The sequence below is a fragment of the Gymnoscopelus braueri genome (genome assembly GCF_963280865.1).
Source record: "Gymnoscopelus braueri genome assembly, chromosome: 17".
Classification (NCBI taxonomy): Eukaryota; Metazoa; Chordata; class Actinopteri; order Myctophiformes; family Myctophidae; genus Gymnoscopelus; species Gymnoscopelus braueri.
This window is the reverse complement of record NC_137617.1, coordinates 21,198,740-21,216,986: the sequence shown is the minus strand read 5'-3', so window position 1 is coordinate 21,216,986 and position 18,247 is coordinate 21,198,740. Positions and strand designations below refer to the sequence as shown.

The window sequence follows — 18,247 nt, the reverse complement described above, 5'->3', positions numbered from 1 at the left end:
ACAATTAACACATAGTACAAACAATGAAACAAAACTGAATTAACTAAAAACAAGAGCTATCGCCACTGTTGTCTGTTCAACAGCCCCATAATGTTGTATGATTTTATAAGACTTTAGTTTTTTGGGGAAAATAAGAACAAATCAATAAACATGATATATATTAAAAAAAGGAAATACCGTATCACGTTGTATGCCTCCGCCTAGTGCACATAGTGAACTGTACTGCTGTACTGTGATTGGCTCATGATTAGTACACCCCTAGCATTAGTACACCCCTAGCTGTACTGTGATTGGCTGACTCTATTCAGCACTGTGATTGGCTGGCGAGACACATGATGAAATCAATAACCTATAAATAGGACTATGCATTTAAAAAAAAACTTCTTTTTTTTAAGTGAGCTTACATCACTGTGATGACCACACCGCCCACTTCACACTGGGTGTGATTTTTCCAAATGGTCCCTTGAGCTGTCTATACCATCTAGACCACTGTGCTGCATCTATATCCTGAATCTATAAACCACTGTACTGCAGCTATAGACCATTGTACTGCAAAAAAAAGGTGACAGCTCAAGGGACCATTTGGAAAATGGTGGTCGTTTTTCCCTCGCCAAAAAGTTGTCTTAACTCTGAATCATTAGGTATTTTTTAGGTAGCATGACAAGGTTGGTCCCATTGGAAACCTGAGGTTGTCTGGAATCAAATGGTATCTCTATCTTTGGGCTACGTCTAAATCTGAGCGTTCCACAGTCTCCGAAAGACAGTCTCGCCGGCGTTCCAGCCAGCCATCCCGTAGGTCTCATAGGGGTAATAAAACATTGAAAAAAACACTTTGGACCACTTTTTGTCTTGGGATTTTGATGATCCCAAGAAAAAAAGTGAAAAAAATGATTTTTGGAAGTGCATAATCCTATTTATAGGCTTGAACAGGTTATTAATGTCTCGCTAGCCAATCACAGTGCTGAATAGAGTCAGCCAATAGTCAGCCAATCACAGTACAGCTAGGGGTCTACTAATGAGCCAATCACAGTGCAGGAAACTAATACTAATGAGGTGTCCCAACCATAGACATATAAAGGTAGACGCCTCATCTGGCTCTGAAGCATCGGCATCTCGGACGCACTTCCGCTTCCTCTCATAGAGTTAAAAGCTTCCTCTATGTTTCTGGGGGGAAGCTGGAAACTTCCGTGTGCGTCACAGAAGGGGGCGTTCGGTAGGCCAATCAGAGGCAGGTGGGGTGGGTCTTTTCTTAAGAGGCAGCCGCGCAGCAACTAGTCAGTTAGACGCGCTGTGATTGGCCAGTAGTTAACGTGATGTGATTGGTCTGCCCCCCGGAAGAGCCTTGTATTGAGAGACCAGTCGTTACAATGAACTGCAGAGGCCAATGAGGTATCTAGGTTTCTATATCTATGGTCCCAACCCCACTTATAGGGGCGGCTACACCGCCCAAAAATAAGCAGTTGCGCGTGGACCCCTCCTAAAAAGGTGACAGGGATGTGAACGGACAAGAGGGATGATAGAGAGGATGATAGAGAGAGAGAGAGAGGACCACTTTAAAAGTCCTACAGTGTGTACCTGCCCTTAGTCTATTTAAACCTCCCTGTGTTCGGTGTTCCCCTGTCAGATCATATCAATGTTACTGTGTTCCTGTCTGCTACTTTGTGAGTTTTGTGTAAATAAATCATCATTGGACATCATCGGCTGCTTGGTTCTGCTTCTGGGTCCTCACCTGACACACCGTGACATTATCTCTGAAAAAATAAATAAATTAATACATTAAATCATTGCTCTCAAGCCACAACCCATGCCATCTCCTCATTCATATCCTTGGAAGAAATCCCCCTTTTGTTTAATAATTAATAAATCAATCATCAATCAAAATGTCCCTGGATTTCTTCTTTCTTCTGTAGAACGCTATGCCTCCTCCTCCTGCTCCTACAGCTATTACGGACAGAACCGAGGCCAGGATAGTGGGAATGTTAACGCCAGGTGGAATAGCTGGCGGGGGAGTTGTTGGGACTGGCCTGGGCCTCGGAGTGGCCCCTGGAGTGACGTCGGGTCCAGGGGGAACGGTGACGTCAGGCAGCATGGTTACGGTGGTGGTGTCGTCAGGCAGCATGGTTGCGGTGGTGTCGTCAGGCTCGGGCACAGGGCTTGGAAGAGAGGTAACGTTCAGTTGGAAGGTGATTGTGGAGAAGACGGTTCCACGTTCATCCTGCAGAGAGCATTTATAAAATCCACTTTCATCAAGACGTAATTCAGATCGCTTCAAAGACGATTCATACGTCTCCTTGAGAAGTTTAAACGCACCGTCGGCCGAGTTGTTGCTTTCCGCGATCCAGTAGTGGTACTTGGCTCTTGGCACCAGGTTGTGACAAGATAAAGAACAGTTCAACACGGCGGTCTCACCCTCCTTGGCGTGCACATAGCGGTGTCCGCAGGCTAGCTGGTCAGCAGGAAACAAGCACTTGTATCGTAGTATTTTAAAGCAGATCCCACACCTTATCACGTCCTGATAAAGAACTCCACACCAGTTTAGACATAACCCGTCATCAATATGCTTCTCCAGAATCTCAACACTATTATTCATCAGCTCGTCAAACTTTGTAACCAAATCGACAGCGTGCGAAACATTCTTGAAATTCATGGAGGAATTTAGTGGTTATTTTGGACAAAGTGCTTGGAAGGATTACATCTCTGTGCATTTTACCTACAGCTTCATATTTCAATACTTTCTCATCATATATATCATTCAGTTGTTCTCTAATGTCGTCGTCTCCTTCTGCATTAATGAAGTCATGTATTGGGTCTAGGAACTCTGATGGGTCAGAACACAGAAAGCATGCCCTAGCCAAACAGATAGTGTAGAGTAAAGACAAGAACCTTGCCATCAACCAAACAGAAAGATGGACTCTCATCGTATAAGAACTCTAATTAAGCTATACTTAGACTGTTAAATCTCTGCCTGTCACCCAGCCTGTAATCTAACTGATGGGGACGCCTGGTTGCTTTTATGCAACCGACTCCTGGCCAGGCAGCGTTGTATGCGGTGCAAGCCTGTGTTCCTTTGTTATCGCCGTTTTAATGCAAAAGTAGCAGATCTACAAGTTCAGACCAGTTTCTTTTTTTGTATTAGTACCAGACACGGTAAAACTTAGGATAGCCTATACTATTTGTCACATTTCTCATGTAGGTACGATGACGTCATCGCGCATTCGCACATGTTCATTATAATAATAAATAATAATACATAAACACCAGACCGCTCATGGTCATTATAATAACAAATGGAGAGAGAGAGAGAGCAACACTTACGGTCTATGAAACAAGGCACGCTCAGCTCATTTATGGCAAAAGTACAAAAGTATTGGCATCAAAATACACTTAAAGTAGAAAGTATAGGCTACTCATTATGCCGAATGTCACGTTTTTCTTGTATTATTATGAAAAGGCTTTGAAACATGCTGTAACTCATTCACTGTGACGAAACCCCTCTTTCTGCGCCGAGTAGCGCACATGGGTTAAATGCGGGGTCTGTCGTCCTAAAACACAATCGCCCCGGGTGAAAATCCAGCGACCATGGAGCGGCCGCGGATGGCCCGCTCAAAAGGTGCGTGGGGTGGGGTGTTTTGGGACGACCGTTCCGGCTGCCCATGGAATGAATTGATGAAGTAAAACTCATCTGTTTTCGCTGCAGCTGCGCCCTAATAATGTTGTTTTCATTTATTTTTGTTCACGTATGCTATTAAAATAATGCAGCTATTGCAGTATTGGGCCTTAACATGTGATTAAAAATGTATATGTATTTGGCCCCTCATATATAAAATAAATGTAAAATCTGATCTAAAATTGAAACTTGCAGCTGATCAATGCGTTTCTGCCTTTACGTGTGGACAGGGATTTTTTTTAAATCTTTGTCATGTGGCCAGGGATTCTTTTTAAAAACTGAGGACTAAAATACCTGTTTAGAAAAAGATCCATATACAGTAAGTGTAGCCTAGGCCAGCAATCCTTGGAGCGTCCGTTCTCCTGGACAAGTCTGGGCTAAACCATGACAGGCTTATTAAATGACGCTATAGAATAGAATCATTCATTTTATCCCGCAGGAGCGAGCGCTTCTCAGCACCAACCGTGGCCGAATTAGAGATTTGATAGGTAATTTTTGGACAATTCTGACAGCACTACTAAGCACGGACATGCGCAAAGGAATGCATGTATTCCAAACAGAGAGGACCGTTCGGAATAAGGTGTTCACATGGTCAATTCCGATTGGTATATACCGATTCAAACAGTCTATACCACCCCTCCAAACCCGAATGAAAATTAATTCGGGTCAGACTGGAATGGAATATTCTATTCCAATTGAGGTGTCTACATGAGCATTTATATTCTGAATGAATTCATCCATTCATTCATTCCGAATAGAAGTGTATTCATTCCGAATAAAACTGTCCATGTAACTGCAGCCACTGAGGTTTTGCCATTTCTTGACGACAGGTTGTGTTTATGCACGGTCACTCAGAGATCCCAAATGTCTTCCTACCTACCTATGGTACATTAACCACTATACACTTAGTTGACCGGGGTCCATCGAGGCTCTGTACTAGGTCTTATAGTATTTCCATCTACATGCGATGCGTTGTGAGCTTGTGAATGTACAATTTTGAGGTATCTTTGGGCGGTGAAACCGCCCCTATAAGTGAGGTTTGGAAATTTGTACAATTATCCTGCGCTGTGATTGGCCAAAAAGTACCCCGCCTAACCCTGCACCGTGATTGGCCAATCACAGTCTATTCAGGACTGTGATTGGCCAGTGTCACATGACACATGTGCATAGCCCTATATAAGGAAACATAACTTAATGGTTTCGTCCATCATAAAGAGTGTTTCAATAAATGTATTTATTTTTTGTACATGATTGGTTGACTCCATTCAGTATTGTGATTAGCTAGCAAGACACCGCCCACTTCACACAGGGTGTGATTTTTGGGCGGTGAAACCGCCCCTATAAGTGAGGTTTGGAAAATTGTACAATTATCTTGGGCAGTGAAACCGCCCCTATAAGTGAGGTTTGGAAATTTGTACAATTATCCTGCGCTGTGATTGGCCAATCACAATCTATTCAGGACTGTGATTGGCCAGTGTCACATGACACATGTGCATAGCCCTATATAAGAAACCATAACTTTAAAAAAAAACATAAATTTGTTTTTTTAAAGTTATGGTTTCGTCCATCATAAAGAGTGTTTCAATAAATGTATTTATCTTTTGTACATGATTGGTTGACTCCATTCAGTATTGTGATTAGCTAGCAAGACACCGCCCACTTCACACAGGGTGTGATTTTTTTACTTCACTGGAGTATTTCTAATTTTCAGTACTTTTACTTCTACTCCACTACATCTCAGAGGCAAATATTGTACTTTTACTCAACTATAATTATTTGAAAACTTTACTAGTTACTTTGTAGATTTTGATTATTATTACAAAACATACATTAACCACTTCAGCCCTATATATATTTCCGCCATTTGAAAATAGCAGATCTACAAGCTCACAATCGGCTATTTTCAAAAGATTATTTATACATTTTGAACTTCTGAAATGGGACATTCTGCACAATGAGTACTTTTACTTTCGATACTTTTGTACTTTTACTCAAATACATTTTGAATTCCAGACTTTTACTTGTAACAAAGTATTTCTGCATTGCAGTATTGATACTTTTACTTAAGTAAAACCACTGCCAAAAGGTAAGGGTTGTATTTGACAAATTCTAGTTACCTGGCCAGCCTATAATGTCTCTCACTCAGGTCCCTATATGAACAGTCATCGGGCTGTGGCCCTATTGTGTCACTGTGCATTTGTGGACCTGCGGACGGGCCTGACGGTGGAAAAGCACAGGGCACAGCAGATGCCATGTCCTGTGACGTCCTGACCGCTATCCGACAAGACACTGTTCGTTTTTCGGTGACAACGCGTCAGCTGAAGGGACACGGGCAGAGCCCTGGCATCAGCATTTGTACATGTCTGCTCGAATCCCAGCACGTGCCCTAGTGTGTGTATATAGATATACCGTATATATATATATATAATTATATATACCGTATATCTAGGTGTGCCCTGGGATTTTTTGGCTATGCCAGGTGTGCCTTGGCACAAAAAAGGTTGATAGACACTGTACTAGAGCACTGCTTCTCAAACATTTACATGCCAAGGACCCACTAACTGAGATGTATTTGGCTGCGGACGCCCATCTGAAAAGATGTTGTGCCAGGGACCAACCACCATAAGAGAAGATTTGTGATTTTGTATTTTCAAAATTATGAGTACCGTTTACTAAAAACTAAGCTTCAGACCTCCCAAAACAAACTGATTCGACTACTTCTCGGCCTAAAGCTCATGACAATCCTAATTCCAACACACTTTGCTAGTCTGGTATGGCTCAGGGTAGAAGACAGGTTTAGCAATTAAAATAGGTTTGGTATTGAAATAGCTGCTTTTGAATAACGCAATGAGGAATAAAATAAGATGAAACCAGCTGTCTTTGGTCAATTTATTAAATCGTTTGGCGATCAAACAAACGGATGCCTCTCAGCCCCTCCCAAAGGAACTCTATCGGGGGGGGTCAGAGGCACTACCCAGGTGGCCTTGAGCAGAGCACACACAGACAGTCCATTGTGAGATCATGATGCTATTTTCGGGCACAAGATGTTCAAACTTAAATCAGATGTCAATTAATGTCAATAAAGACAGATCTTACTTATATAGAGGTTTAGCATGGAAAATTCCTCAACAGTATTTAAGATAGTCAAAGGGGTGGCCTCAATACTCTCATATATGACTAACTACTTCTCCAAAGTGACACCCACCCACCCACAATACTAAAGGGAGCGACAATGATCTGGTACTATACCCAAATATAGAACAAACATGGGAAAATTCTCATTCCACTACTCTGCCACCAAAATGTGGCGAAATCAGGAGACCACAAGGGGGGGTAAATGCAATTTCCAACAGAAAGTAGGTGTCATTCACTGCTGATGTTTTCCCCTTTTCTCCTTTGTACATATAGTGTTTTGTATTTGTTGATGATATGCATTAGTGTGTTATTTTTTGCTATGTTGATTAATTGAATACATAAGACCACAATGGAAAGTCCCCAGGACTTTTTTGTGTTCTCCTTTTAGCCTTAATGTCTTGCTGTACCTCGTGCTGTTTACATGTCTGACTAATAAAGTATTCAATCAATAATTTTGTACCTTTACTCAAGTAACATTTTGAATACAGGACTTTCATTTGCCTGTAGTATTGCAGTATTGCTAGGGATAGTTCACCCCAAAAAATACTTTTTTTCTATCTATTAGTCACCCCATGCATGGAGACTATATGTTTTTTGTTTTTGTCACATTCCTAAGTCAATAATGTGATGACCAGAGGACCGGTAGACAGTGGTTCCAGTAGGAGACACAAAGGAGACTCTTTGTGTGTCCTACCGGAACCGCTACCGGTCATCAAATTATTGTCTTAGGAATGCGAAAAACCAAAAGAAATATCCATGAATCGATAGAAAAGGTATTTTTGGAGGTGAACTATCCCTTTAAGTAAGAAATCTGAGCACTTCTTCCACCACAGTGATGAATATAGACTCAGACTTGCCACCACACTGAGTCAGCAAGAGTCACCACAAAACACAGTTACCTGCCGTTTACTGGTGGTTGCTATGCCAACTTTTGTGGTGATAAGAGAGCCAATCTGCAACCTTTCTTGTTTGATACCTGTTATGTAAACACCAAAATAACCTAACCTATTCTGTTCTTTACTGTCATCAGAGATGAAAGGAAAAAAGTGGCCAAAAAGTGACCATTAAAGCCCCATTTCAAAAACTAGCTTAAATAGCTGATCTACAAAGCTCACAACACGTTGTGACGCGTTGTGAGCTTGCAGATCTGCAGTTTTCACTATTTTTCTCTTTAACACTTTTTTAGTTTGTCATAAACATACAAATCTGTAACAAGACATGTAAAATAAAAAATATGTGTATATACTTTTATATGTTGCTGAAACAATTATCTTATTTTGTATAACAAACAAATGTTTAAAAAATAAAGAGAGAAAAATAAGGAAACCACGCCTACTTAGGAGACCATTTGTAGGATTTGTGTACCATTTCGCCTCTAGTGGCTTCCATAATACGAAAAAACTAGACCATATCACACCAAAACTAGATGCCCTTCATTGGCTGCCTGTGAGCTCCAGGAGCGATTTTAAAATGTTACTCATTACTTATAAAGCCCTGCATGGGCTGGCCCCTGCTTATATCTTTGATATGCTGTCCCCTCCTAAGTCTGAGCGCATTCTTAGATCCTCAGATAAGGCCCTCCTGGAGGTACCATACACTAACCTAGTAACCCGGGGTGATCGGGCCTTCGCTGCCCTACCTAGGCTGTGGAACGCACTGCAGGTGCAGCTGAGGTTAGCACCATCCGTGCCTCTGTTTAAGTCACTACTGAAAAACTACCTCACCACTAAGTGTTTTTCTTAATTGTTTTGTATATGACTGTACACACCCTAATGTTGTTATTTGTTTAATCAAACAGTTTTTCTATTTTTGTTTTGCTTTGTTGTCGTTTTAGTTTTTTTAACCTTGCTCTGCTCAGCACTTTGTAACTTTGTTTGAAAAGGTGCTATACAAAAAATAAAATAACATGCTTGGGATGGTGTATCTTCCTAAATTAACAATCTTTGGTACGACTACCCACTGGGAACAACAGGAAGTGGTTTAAATCACACAGGATACCCCTTAGGGGTGCTCTACTGGCTCACACAAACACCTGACTCAAATGATCCCTATGAAGGATTGCAGACGCTCATCATCCAGGGCAATTCATAAGTGCAAGATCAGAGTATAAGCAGAGTGGGTATTATCTCTAGCCAACAAACAAGGTAAATAATCACATAAGCAGAGCGCAGAGACAACAATGCAGTGCCTCAAAGAAACTGTAGGATACCAGGTAAAAATGAACCTGCAGCATCTGTCTAAATAACATGCTATCTCAATCACATTCTTAAGATTTTTGGTTGAGAAAAATAAATCTACTAAACAAAACATGAGAACAAATTACCAAGATAACGTCTGCATACAGAAGTAGCCATATCTTGGTCATCCACGAGCATCAATCGAAAGAAAAGGTGTCAAGTAGGGATATACAGAGTGATATAGGGGTTGGGGTAAAGTCTTTAGACTCACCTCAAATGCATGACAAAATGTGATAGATTTTGCTAGACTGATAATCTCCATTTCACAGGGACAACATTGTGTTACGTCTAATCCTACTGCAGTTTTGGTACTCGATGGTGGGGCTACATTTACGTACCGGTACATGCCCTAATAGGTCATTTATACCCCAGACATAGAACAAGGGAACGGTGAGAATTTGTTTGAATTTGATGAACATAACTACGATGTGCAAAAGCTCTGCATTTCTAATGTATTTCAAGTAAACACTGTATTGCGTATTGTGCAGTAAGAACAAACTGTGAACAGTACATGAGCCTAATAATAATGAATGCTTAATGGGTGGTGTGCATAGATGAATAAATCAAAGTCGGATCATTACCTGGATTCATCGTCCGTGGCAATCAACAGAGACATGTGATTGGAGAAGGACGCGGTCCGTAAGATCTCCACCGCCCTATCACGAAACAGGAGAGAGATGTCAATCGTCTCCAGCTGCATGCCTTGACTTGCTGGCCATTGTTCCGGAGTACTGTTGGTCTGACGGCCTCACACAAAAAAACTATGCCTAACCCTAACCTCACAGTGATCTAACATTTGTCTGACTATTGAGACTAATACAGTCCCCGACTTGCCTTGACGATCTGAATTGTAAACCTTTCGCTCGTTTATCAATTCTTTTTTTAAATAATTGATGAAATTGATTAGTTGGATTAACTGTTGCACCCTACTCCTCACCTGTCATTGGTGACTCCAATCAAGCTGATGTCATTGACGTCCAAAAGCAGGTCACCGGACTTAAGCCTACCTAGAGAGAGAGAGAGAGAGGGAGGGGGAGGGAGAGAGAGATGAGAGCTGAATGAAAAAATGAAACAAAAGAAAAACAAATAGACATACAGTATGAAACACAGGGAGGGATATGCTTAAAACTGAAATGCTGCATGTCCTGTGTGATACCAAACTTCTACCGCTGCCTCCACCAACAGACAATCCCTACTTGGCAAGACAAGATATTGTGTTAATGAGCATCAGGCAGTACTACTTGTCAACATGTAGGTGTCCTACCTGGGCACCAGGGTCTAAAATGTCTCAGTGGAAGAGGCGGGAGACCACTTCCAACCACTGCAGATGTTCTGTATGTATTGTATTAACATAGAAACATACTCCATCATACAGATTGGCAAAAACTAACATTGTATTCATGAAAATAATACGTTCCGGATTGCAGCTTATCCTCAATCATACAATGAAAATAACAGATCTACAAGCCCATAATGCGTCACCAAACAAGTAGGCCACAGACAGACAGACAGTAATGTTCCTACCGTCCAGGTCGGCCAGTCCACCAGGTATCACCCTCTTGATATAAATGCCAAACTCATCTCCGGTTGAACCTCTGTAACCTCCGATTATCTTCACACCTTTCATGACAGAAAGATCATATGAAAACACCCTGCATGGAATCTACAGTAGAAGTAGTAGTAATAGCAGTGGAGGAAAAAGTACTCAAGTTTTTTACTTAAGTAAAAGTATCAATACTGCAATGTAGAAATACTCTGTTACAAGTACAGTAAAAGTGCGGAATTCAAAATTTACTTGAGTAAAAGTACAAAAGTATTGGTATCAAAATGCACTTAAAGTACCAAAAGTAGAAAGTAGTCATTATGCAAAATGAAATGAAAGTTTTCAAGCATATAAAATGTATTGTAAATAGCAGATCTACTAGCTCACAATGCGTTGCGACACATTGTGAGCTTGTAGATCGGCTATTTTCAACTGGCCAAAATGTAAATAGGGCTGAAGTGGTTAATGCTTGTTTTGTAATAATAATCCAAATCTACAAAGTAACTACCGTAGTAACTAAAGTTTTCTAATAAATGTAGTGGAGTAAGTGCAACATTTGGATCCGAGATGTAGTGGAGTAGAAGTAAAAATATTGGAAATGCTCAAGTAAAGTACAAATATCACAAAATTGTACTTAAGTACAGTACTTAAGTAAATCTACTTAGTTGCTTTCCACCACTGAGTAATAGTAGTAGTAGTAAGCCAAACGTTAATTCTTACCAAGTCCCGTCTTACAATCACACAACTCCAGTCTCTGAACGGCCCTGTAGATCCCATGAGGGGCCATGATGGTCCTGGGACAAAGAGGCAAATAACACACAGTCAATACATTAACCACCCATTGTACTTTAACGAGCGAAAATAGACGATCCGCAAACTCACAACGCACCGCGGGTACGACGCGTTGTGATTGCAAAGAAACAAACGGTTATGGAAGAGGCCTTCAAAGAAGATGAACCGGGAGCACGCTGGGCGAGACCATAGACATAAATAGTAACCGGAAGATTCGCCCCAAAACTCGTCCCCATGTTTTTTCGCGGACCAGCGGTTCTTGTATTCTTGTATTTGTTTTACTGAGGATAAGGTTAGAAATATGTTTAGGGTTGGGCATAGTTTTAATGAGGTTACGTTTAGGAATAAGGTTAGGTTTGGGCATAGTTTCACTGAGGTTACGTTTAGGAATAAGGTTAGGTTTAGGCATAGTTTCACTGAGGTTACGTTTAGGAATAAGGTTAGGTTTAGGCACAGTTTACCGAGGTCACGTTTAGGAATAAGGTTACGCTTAGGCACAGTTTATTGAGGTTACGTTTAGGAATAAGGTTAGGTTTAGGCATAGTTTACTGAGGTTACGTTTAGGAATAAGGTTAGGTTTAGGCACAGTTTACTGAGGTCACGTTTAGGAATAAGGTTACGCTTAGGCATAGTTTATTGAGGTTACGTCTAGGAAAACAAGGTGAATACCACCGGATTTGCCCCGAGGCGACTGTGTTTTGGGGCAAGCTTCTTTTGGTGCGGTATACACATAAATAGACTGGGGTCGCACGTCAACACCGCTCCCATATTATGCAGGGCAGCTTGCTATAACTCCACTGCAAGAAATGAACTGAGTTATGGAAGAACCTGAGACTAAAACTGTTTTATAACCATTACAGTTACTATCTACATAAGATATGGTGTGTTTTTTTTTACCATGCAAGCTATACCATAACATAACAGCATGTACATTTCTAACAAACCAATCCTCGGGAAAATCTGTGGAGAATTCAGCGAGTTATACGATTATTTTAATAGTAGAGACCTCCTGCTTCAGTAGACATACATGGGGCAAACGCATGCATTACAACAGTGGTTCTCAAAGTGGGGTTCTTTGAGGGGGTTCCAAATGGACCCTTGAAGGTCTGTAACTCTGAGAGTTATGGAGGTCCTTCGAATTTGAGAACCACTGCAATAGAAGCCGAAAGCACAGCTCTCCCCTCAAAATATGGCGTTCTTTTTCCTTTTCTGTCATGCAATATTAAAGCAAACAGAACAGATATCAGAATTGCCAGGTACTCTCTAGGCTCCCCCAGTGGTTCACCTGGTAACACAGCACAACACCCACCACATAAATAAGAAGCAGCAGATATGAAAAATAAAATAACTTAAATATACAAAGCCTCCTCCCGTTGCCTTCAGCCTACATGGCGGAGATATTTAACCTGACACTTTCAACAACATGGCAACGTCCCATTACTCTGAAAATGACAGGCCCTCCCTCCCTCCCTCCCTCCCTCCCTCCCTCCCTCCCTTCCTCCCTTCCTCCCTTCCTTCCTTCCTTCCTTCCTTCCTTCCTTCCTTCCTTCCTTCCTTCCGACAATGTCGGGTGTCTGCTCTATACTGTATAAAGTGTCTTGAGACAACTTTTTGTGATTTGGCACAATAATAAAATTGAATTGAAGATTGAATTGAAAATGTCTCTCCGTTAGACTGGACCACTTTTTGTACATTCTGATTCTCAGAGTTAGATTAATACGTACTGTGGTCATTAAAAGAAAAATCAATAGAATAATGGCTAAGATAATCGATAGTTATAGCCCTAAACTGTGCAGAGGTCCAGGCAAGCCAGGAAACAACTAAACGGCAAGTTGCAAATTGGCACAAGGAGGTTCTCAGGATCCAGCCAGACATTGAGGACACAGAAACAAACAATGATGACAAAACGCAGACCAGGAAAAGAGACACGGATTCTACTTACCAGTAAACAGCCCATCCAACCTCTCTGTGTCCCAACGTAGGAATGATGGCATCTCACTGGCAGAGAACACACACACACACACACACAGAACAAGAGTGAGTTGTTTGGAGGGAGACAACATGAGATGAGATAAGATGAGACAGCAGCAGCAGTTTAAACCAGGTGTGTGTGTGTGTGTGTATGTGTATGTGTGTGTGTGTGACAGACACACAGAGATGGAAATCCGACTAGACAGTCAGAGAAAAACACAGGCTACCTTTCCTTGTTAATCCATGCTGATAGTCACATCACTGAGCTTCACACACACACACACACACACACACACACACACACACACACACACACACACACACACACACACACACACACACACACACACACACACACACACACACACACACACACACACACACACACACACACACACACACACACACACACACACACACACACACACACACACACACACACACACACACACACCTCTCCATTCTGCTGCATGAGCTGTTAAGACACAGTCAAACCACACATAAACTCTCAAGACAGATTTTTAGTTGTTTTATTTTTAACAAATGAGCTCCCAGATTGCACGACACCTAACACATGCATAGGTTGTGTACTTGTCAACACTAAAGCATGATTTTTTTCATGCGAATAATATGTTTTTTTTTAAAACCTTATAAAGTCAATGCAAGCGTACATGGAGCGAAAAAGCTAAGCGAAAAAGCGTCTTTTAATTATTCGGAACAAGTCCGAATTTTGCTTATATTCGCCGGTGTGTAACCGCCTTAAGGGGTCGCAACATCCTAGGTTGATTGTGTAGTTTGTTTTCCACTTCAGGTGAAAAAACTACAGCAGAGCAGATTAAAAACATGGCAGACTAGTAAACAACACAGCTACACCAAATAAATGAATAATGAGTGTGTTATATAATAATGAGATTGTCATAGGTGTGTCCAGAGCCTATGTCAATCCCCTAGTGAAAAGTTGATACTTAGGAACCCAGTGGACCCTACGGGTCAGTAAAAAGAGTGGAGCGCACACACAAATAATGGAACCAATTGGGGGGCCATTTGGTTACATTATTTGTGTGCACTCTCAGAGTTAAATGAACACTGAGGATTTTTGTGTAGTTTGGGTTCCCAGAGATACAAATAATATCCATCAGTGGTGGAAGAAGTACTCAGATATTTTACTTAAGAAAGAGTAGCAATACCACAATATAAAAATACTCTGTTACAACTAAAAGGCCTGTGTTCAAAATGTTACTTGAGTAAAAGTACAAAAGTATTGACATCAAAATATACTTAAAGGCATACTGGGTAACGTTTTCAACAAAACTAAAGTTAAATTGTATATCTTTTGTGAGTGGCAAAAGTTTCACAACACCCACTCCATGAATTTCACCCCCGGAAGCTTTTTATTTATATATTTTATATTGAACGTGGACTGGGGGGACTTTCCCGGGGAAATGACGTCATCTGGCCGGAAAACGGAGGTGGAAATGCACTGGTTTCCTGTTTGGCCAGGAACTACCGCAACGGTTTCCTGTTTGGCCAGGAACTATCGCGCTAATAACAAAAAGGAACCTCACGCTGATTTTAAGAGAATGTAGGATTAGAAGATCGAAAAAGAACAGAAAAAGAAAGCACAGCTCATGGTAACTAATGCTCCACTGGCTAAGAGAAACGATCCGTAGATAGTATAAAACAATTAAAAGATCGCTTTTTGAAACGCTTCCGGCTTCCGGTGAAAACGAATGGAATTCTGGGTAATCGAGGATTACGGAAATTCTATGCAGTGACGGTAGTGACCAGCAGAGGTTGCTAAAAATCGTTAGTTGTGATTTTGCATTGTACAACTTTAAAGTACCAAAAGTAAAGTACAAAAATGTTTGAAAATGGCAGATCTACAAGCTCACAACGCTGAGCTTGTAGATCCGCTATTGTCAAATAGCCTATGTATAAAATAGGGCTAAAGTGGTTAATGTATGTTTTATAATATATTAATTTATATCTGCAAAGTAACTAGTAACTAGTAAAAAAAGTAAAAGTATTGAAAATTGGAAATACTCCAGTAAAGTAAAAATACCTCAAAAGTGTACTTAAGTACAGTACTTGTAAATGTACTTAGTTACTTTACACCACTGGTGTCCATATACAGTAATGAATACTCACTGGACTAGGACAGGAAAGTCCATTAATCTCAATAGGATGTATCACTCAAAGCCAACATGTATCTCAATAACACAGCATTTACATAGCTGGAGCATTTCAATTAAAACCAACTCTCTACTCACACCCACAAACAAGATGTACACCTATAAAACAAAAATGGGTCACATATAGGCTAGCAAACACAATATTCAAAAAGGGGAAGTCTTTATAAGCCTAAATTAACCATAAATCTTACCCTATGCAATGTTCCCCCTCTGCTCTCTGTGAAATCCTCCATGATATCAAAATCCAGTGTATCTTGAGTCCATTTGGTACGGCTGTAGCATACTCCGATTCCTGAGGAATAATAACAATTAGCTTTTTTCATTTGTTTTTTTCAATTAAACAAGTATTTTTTTTCGTTCACTGGTGTAGCCTATTTTCACAATAACCATTCTTGTGTTTTAAGACAACTTCTTTAAACAGTATTCCTCTCTTGAAAGCATCAATAGACTGGAGCTCTTAGAGTGAGTTCCACAGTCGAGGAACTCTGTGGATGTCTGCAACCGAAAACACATGACATGAAAAATTTGAGAATAATTCTGGATGAGCTGATTTATACTACTGTGTTGTGTTTTTATAAGAGAATAAGAACAATTTTAACATTCAGCCATTAAATAATACAGCTCTCCATAGAATTGTTTTTTTTTTTTTTTTTTTTTTTTTATCCCGCGATTTTTGTAACCCATATCTTTCACCCGGTGCCAATTTCCTAAGTGATCCTGGGCGCTACACCAGCACTACACCAGTCCCCCACAGTAGGGAGGCCAGGGCCGAGCTCATGCTTCCTTCAGGCATGAGAGCCAACTGACCTTCTTGTCACCTGACAGGGGGGAGTTTCCCTGGTTGGACGTAGCGCGTGGAAGGAACACGTTATTCCAACCAGTTCCCTTCCCCTCCATCAGGCGCCCCGGCTGTCATGGGGGAGGCGGTATAGCGACCAGGATTACTACATGTTTTTGTGAGGGTATTAACTACCCTAGGAGACACGGGGAGAACATGCAAACTCCACACAGAGTAGGCCCTTTCGCCAACCCCACCTAGGGTATGGGCGCTGATGACGCGGAGGAGAAGACACGCCCTCAGCGCCCACAGCGTCCCCGGCGGGAATCGAACCCAAGACCTTCTAGCTGTGAGGCGACAGCGCTACCGACTGCGCCACCGTGCCTCCTCCACAGAATTGTTTTAGTAACAAAAAACTGACAAATAGAAACACTTAACATTACTCCCACCCATCCACAAACCCACCCACCCACCCACTCACGTAAACCCTACATGCCTTAGAAATGAATAAATAAAATAAAAAACTACAAGCTCAAAGCGCATCGCGATGTGATGCGTTTTGAGCTTGTAGATCAGCTATTTTTACTACATTTGTGTGACACTTTAGCGTGACGAAGTAGGCCATTAAATGACAAAAGATGTTAAAATATGGAGGAATTAAAATGCAAACATACAAAATGAAATGTTTAAACTGTCTGAGAGAGGGTGTCCTGCATTACAAACATATTGGCCCAAAGCCATTTACTGTAACCCTGAAAGCAGATCTTAAATTTCTTCTCAGAAACACCATATTTCATATTTTCATCTCTTTTCAGCGGACTCTCTTCAAGTGGCCATCCAGAAAGAGAGAATACTGACTCCTACAAGCTACTCACAGATGGAGTTGTACACTCTTTTTACTGTGACAGGAAGTTTGCCTGCATCCTTTAATTTCAGAACAACACACTCCAAAAAGGTCAGTGTCTTGTTCAGTCCTTTAGGGCTGGAATCTGTACACAAAATATACGCACAGTAGGAGTCCCAGTGCCATGGAGATGTCATCACAGTCATCTGTGCTCACCTGGCCATCCATTGTGAGCACGATGTAGTTATACTGCATGAGGCGACCCTCCTTGCAGCCTTTAAGCACCATCTTTGGTGTTGACAAGCCGGACGTGCTGGTCTGAGCTTGGCCCTGGGGAAGAGGGAATAGCATTAACCATCTTGTCTAACATTTATTTGAAAGGCAAATTCAACTACTTTCCTACAACTACTCAAATTAGCAATGCAGGATATTACAATTTAGGACGATATCTGATTAACGATGAATTGCATGCTCAAATCTACCGATAAAGATACCGGTATTGCAATATAAGTGTCCAGTAAGGTTTACCTTACACCCGTTACAGTAACTAATACTGGGTGCAGATGCAGATGCAGACTTCTTAAAAACACTGCATTCGTTGATTCGTTAGGCCTGCTGATGCACATTAATTTCGAACAACTTCAACTTAAGAAAAACATTTGTTATTTAGCTGCTTTTAGCCGATATAGCTGCTACCGATATGATGACCGATTAATCGTGCATTTCTATAGCTCAAATACTTTATTATATTACCATTAATTGGAAAATAATGCTATTTTCTTTTCACTTTGATAGAATAGGTACAAAAAGTAAGTAATACATTCTGAAACATGCACTGATCGGTCATCGGTTTGTGAGATAGCTCAAACAGACACACAGACACACACCCTCTCCAAATGGCTAGTCTCCAGCAGTGCTGCGTAAAAATAAAAAAAACAAGCATACAATAAAATAAAAACTAATGCATGCATTTTATTATTTGTTTTTTACAATAATAAAATGTGCAAAAAGTGTAGTGCTTCGATTACATTGTGCTTCTCACACTGTAGTGAACTGTTCATAGCTCAACTCAACTTCAACTCTGGGTT

General features: G+C 41.0%; 1 protein-coding gene across 1 annotated transcript in view; it reads right to left on the bottom strand.

Moving 5' to 3' along the window:
- LOC308105038 (uncharacterized protein) overlaps positions 1-15,770 on the bottom strand; it is a gene marked incomplete at its 5' end in the record, with an annotated part of 51,889 nt that extends 36,119 nt beyond the window's left edge. The window contains 8 exons of the mRNA XM_080455673.1: positions 1,921-2,357; positions 9,621-9,695; positions 9,977-10,046; positions 10,564-10,659; positions 11,303-11,376; positions 13,317-13,368; positions 15,618-15,636; positions 15,729-15,770. Coding sequence (XP_080311799.1) covers positions 1,921-2,357; positions 9,621-9,695; positions 9,977-10,046; positions 10,564-10,659; positions 11,303-11,376; positions 13,317-13,368; positions 15,618-15,636; positions 15,729-15,770 — 865 coding nt within the window. The remainder of the gene's footprint in view (positions 1-1,920; positions 2,358-9,620; positions 9,696-9,976; positions 10,047-10,563; positions 10,660-11,302; positions 11,377-13,316; positions 13,369-15,617; positions 15,637-15,728) is intronic.
- Positions 15,771-18,247: the final 2,477 nt, after the last annotated feature.